The sequence below is a fragment of the Chanos chanos genome, chromosome 8 (genome assembly GCF_902362185.1).
Source record: "Chanos chanos chromosome 8, fChaCha1.1, whole genome shotgun sequence".
Lineage (NCBI taxonomy): Eukaryota > Metazoa > Chordata > Actinopteri > Gonorynchiformes > Chanidae > Chanos > Chanos chanos.
In genome coordinates, this window is record NC_044502.1 from 201,032 (window position 1) to 206,075 (window position 5,044).

Below are 5,044 nucleotides of genomic sequence, written 5' to 3' on the forward strand. Positions count from 1 at the left end.
AATTCGAAAGCAGTAATTGATGTCGTTACATCTCTTAAAGGTTGACAGACATAAGATGCAAATGGTCGTCTCATACATCTGGACTTTTCAGTGTGTGTTTTCAGCATCATCCAGAATTCTCCGCATTAAGAGTGATAGGTTTCGCATGGACATCAATCTGACCAATGAACGCTGTGATATCATGGGTTACCACATCTGTCAACAATTCCTGTCCAATGGAAAGCAGAGCAAGGCGGATCTTAATTACAGGGCTCTGCGTCCTCGCTGCTTTGCGCTGGGGAACCGCCTGTGGCACAAAAGTTAACGATCAGATGTGTGGCGCCTTCACGTGAACGACCACTTTCGAATTATGGCGACTACAGCGTCAAACCGCTACAATGCTCTCACGTCCACCACATCCGTTGTGCATTCAGAACCAGCAAACATACACCAGGCGACGGCCTTCAGGGAAGCCCAGAGTCTGCGGCAGAGTGAATACACTCCTCTAGAGGGTACTGGACACTCGCTTGGCCATGTGCATCAGTGGTTATCGGCGCACGGAGAGAGGACATCGTGGCCGCCCAGCCCCTCCGAGGAACAGGATGTTAAGCCCGCACTACAAGGTAGCACGGAGGAATTACAACAACACTCTCCTGGTCTGCAGCAGCAACAGCAGGACCAGTCGCAACCTCAACACCCTGTCCACCAGCCGCTTTCCCCAAACGAGGGAACACAACACGACGCAGAGGCTTGGGAGGTGACTGCCACATCTCATGTGCAGCGCATATACAATGTAGACGACCAGAGTCTGGTTTGTTCCCAGTCGGCACACGACAGCCTGAATGAGGAGGGAATACACCCTCACAATTTGATTGACGCAGATGAGGACCACCACAGTCCACATCTGAGCGATCTGAGTCCGCCGCCGAGCTTTCGGCATCACCGAGGACACCACGAGAATTCCAACGAGAATGTCCCGACTTCGGATGACTTGGAATACTTTGCCAAGCAATTCAAACAGCGCAGGATCAAGCTGGGATTTACACAGGCGGATGTTGGACTGGCACTGGGCACGCTTTACGGTAACGTGTTCTCCCAGACAACAATCTGCAGGTTTGAAGCACTTCAACTCAGCTTCAAAAACATGTGCAAACTCAAACCTCTTTTGAACAAGTGGCTGGAAGAGGCTGATTCCTCCTCCGAAAGTCCAACCAGCCTCGATAAGATTGCTGCCCAGGGGAGGAAGAGGAAAAAACGGACGTCCATCGAGGTGAGTGTCAAAGGGGCACTGGAGAGTCATTTTCTCAAGTGTCCGAAACCCTGTGCGTCTGAGATAACTTCACTGGCAGACAGCCTTCAACTGGAAAAAGAGGTTGTCCGTGTTTGGTTCTGTAACAGACGACAGAAGGAGAAACGAATCTCACCTCAGTGCGGACCGGTCCCTGATAAAAACGGCAGGTTCGGGGACCTTCCGACGCACAGCGATACTCAGACAGCTCAGTAGTGAATTAAGTGGCTGTGTCATGGCTAGTAGCCGGATTGCGCTCACCTGCCCCCTTGTCTCTATCCTGGGTCGGATAACGTTGGACCATCCGCTAGGAGGCCACTGCTGTGCTAATGCGAGGCTTTTGGGAAGATGCACAGCGGAAGGCATGGTTGGCAAACGATACAGACATGGAGATGAAATCAGAGTTGCCCGTATGGAGCGACAAGACCTCTGAATTTTTCAGGATCCTTTTGGGTGAATGTTGTTTTCTGCCTAAACATGATCTACTCTACAATGACAGAAGAGGTCAATGAAAGTCATTGAAAACTATAAACAGGCTGCGACGTCATATGGTATACGTGATATACAACGTCCCTGTCTCGTGCATCAAGATTTCATACTGTCTGAAAAATATCTAGTTAGGTGCAATGAATACTTCTTCTTATTGTTATTATGTTGTTGTTGTTGTTGTTGTTGTTATTACTACTACTACTACTACTACTATTATCAGTAGTAGTAATAGTAGTAGTATTGCACTGCTCTTAAAATATGTCATTATATGAAACTGTGATAGGCATTATGAATACATTATAGAGTAATGTATAGAATAATACCTTACACATGTCACAGACATGCTCTGAGGTAAATACATGAATGTAAACAGTGAAGTGACCATTTTCACCATGGTTTAGTCGCCGAAATAATGTATGGTTCAGAGACAAACCAAACAGCCTATATTCCACGACTATAAGGAGAAAGTCCAAATGTCTTAGTCACATTAGTGCAGGGATATGCTTCCGTTTAGGACATATTCAGGACAGGACCACAGGATCGTGTCTGCTCTCAAAGCACCTGAGCAAAACACCCACACTTCCACTCCCCAAGTCTCTCTCTCTCTCTCTCTCTCTCTCTCTCTCTCTGTGTGTGTGTGTTGGTGTGTGATTGGCATAGGTGTTGCAAATAAGTCATTCTAGCTGGTGTATGATGACAACTAAAACTAATAATAATAATAACAATAGTAATAATAATAATAATAATAATAATAATAATAATACTAAAGATGGTACTAAATTGATGTCTGCAACTTTCTATGGTCCAGAGGGTATCTAAAGCCTACCTCATTACAACACAGATGTCTGCATGTGCGTGTTTAGATTTATTTGTACCTTTTCATTTCTCTTTCAGGATACAACCCAGGGACTCATTAAGTTATGATTTATGTTCTTTTCATTCAAGTTTCAGTCTACCCATCATGCCTTCTCTCCTTTAAAATGAAAAAAAAAAAAACATACTTGCACCAGCTCCTGGATGTGAAGTGACTACAGCAGTGAATAGCCTGGACTTCTTTATGAATCACACACCTATTTGATACACCAAAAACAAGTCAGATATTCATGTAATGTATTTTCTTAATGTACAGTTGTGTCCGTTTAGAAAGCTATTTCTGTCCTGGATCAGACAAAAACACACTGTGAATATGGGTAGACTTGAGGTTTCATAAAATGTTGAAATTCGTAAATCGCACAAATTAAAAATGCTTTTGACATTAAAATTCATGTACATTAACGTAATCACTTGTGTTTTTCTCATTTGTGGACCAAAAGCGCTCCCAATGTTGTAATCTTGGTATTATTGGACAGGTCTGATTTAAAACACATGAATCTAATCTTCATCCGAACTTCACTGTTCTCCTTTTATGTCCAGCGTGGATACTGAAAGGTGGTCAAGGTGAATGCATAATCAAGGTGAATACAATTACTGTGTTATGTACTTTTTAAGTGATCCCACAGTGGAACTCATGTGTTTCGCTACTGTATTTTACAGAATATTCAAAACTGAACCCCATATCTCATGATAAACTGTCATCCTCCAGCTAAACATGCAGTACATTTAGATTAAGTGGAAACTCATTTTGACTGCTGTTTTCAGAACAGCCTCCATGAGGCAAAGATAAAAGCTTTTCTGTTGTCATTCTGACCGTCTGAAGGCCTGGGTAATTCTCTGCTGCATTGCATATTTTTGTATATTTATTGCATAAAGTACATTCAGTTTGAGTTCACTGAGGAGACCTTCACAATGAAATGTTTATTTGGTACTTAGTTCCTTATGTGGAGCCATTTGGTACTTAGTTCCTTATGTGGAGCCACTTCTGTCTGTTTAAGTCTGAGTGCTCTTAACATGTGCTGCTGTCTGTTTAAGTCTGAGTGCTCTTAGCAGAAACAGAAACTTTAGCTGCTGAGGTCAGATGCCACACAGATGAGAATGTGATGATTGTGCCTGACAAACAGGTCGATATCTTAACCCTCGCTCAAGATTATAAACCAAACTGTTCAATTACGAAGAACAGCTCAAAGGCCATCACAGGTCTCATTAATGAGACACACATCCTCATACAGTTCTGTTTTTATACCCCAGTCATAGAGCAGTTTGTGTGGCACATGGTCTTCCACACAGTGTTTGACTCGTCTGGTGCTGGTTTAGACGTATAACTCTGTGAGCTAACAGACATAGGCTATGCAGTAACACAATGGCATTGATATAGAAGCTTCACACTCTGATCTCTGCTCATTTGGGCTACCACAGTTTTTAAAAAAAGGCTGTTTTAATATAACGTTTAGATCCACAGGTCTGTGATGCGTGTTGTCTCTCTGTGATATTCTGTGATTTCTGTGAAATGTGTTGTCTCTCTGTGATATGTTCACAGTTTGAACACACATGGGCCTCTCGTTATGACCCAGCTGCCACTGGAAAAGAGAAACATTTGCTTTTGCTTCTGATTTCATTTTAAGCTTTAATGTGTATTTATCAGTCATGATTTACATGTGTATATATGCACATAACCCAACCCCAACCCATATCCACACACCAAACCCATAAAACCAAAAAGTCTCAAAAACTACAAACAATCCAACTATAAAATCATAGTATGAGTGAGATATTCCAGTATGAAATTAAAAAACAAACAAACAAAAAAACGATAATAGTCAATACATAAAATATAAGTTATTGTAATTACTCAAAGGCAAAGATGAATTATTCTGACAAATACTGGCCCTGGCGTCAGACAGAATCTGCAGGCTGCATTGTCCTGCCCTGGAGACTGTGAAGGGAGATGAGAACATTCACACCAGTGCTAACAGCAAGTCATAGAGAGAGAGAGAGAGAGAGAGAGACAGAGAGAGATAGAGAGAGAGAGAGAGAAGATGAGAGAATGCACAGATGTGTATGTGTGTGTGTGTTTGAGTGAGTTTTTAGATGTAGTCATACAATCAATAGGTGTGTGTGTGTGTGTGTAATCATGTGATCAATAAGTATGTCCATGTGTAACCATATTGTCAGTATGTTTGTGTGTATAATGGTATGATCAGTGTGTGTGTGTATGGTTGCATTACACACACTGAGCAGTGAGCAGTGAAATGCAGACTGTGTGTGTGCCCATCCATCCAGCGAACACACACACTCTATGAGTTAGGAGCAGCGGGCAGCCACGGCCTGGGGACCAGCTCCAGGGGGCTATGCCAGAAAGCAGGTTTAGTGAAAACTCAGAATTAGTTAACTCAGAGTAAGTAGTATACCTCC

At 42.7% G+C, this 5,044-nt stretch overlaps 1 protein-coding gene across 1 annotated transcript; it reads left to right on the forward strand.

The window, feature by feature from the left end:
* The first annotated feature begins 258 nt into the window (after positions 1 to 258).
* pou3f2a (POU class 3 homeobox 2a) lies at positions 259 to 1,483 on the forward strand. Its single transcript, XM_030781668.1, has one exon. It carries the CDS (start codon positions 350 to 352, stop codon positions 1,481 to 1,483), a length of 1,134 nt encoding a protein of 377 aa, XP_030637528.1. The 5' UTR covers positions 259 to 349.
* The last annotated feature ends 3,561 nt before the right edge of the window (positions 1,484 to 5,044 follow it).

Bases quoted from the DNA above. Each gene is read 5' to 3' on its own strand.
- pou3f2a (XM_030781668.1), top strand. From the start codon at position 350: ATGGCGACTACAGCGTCAAACCGCTACAATGCTCTCACGTCCACCACA.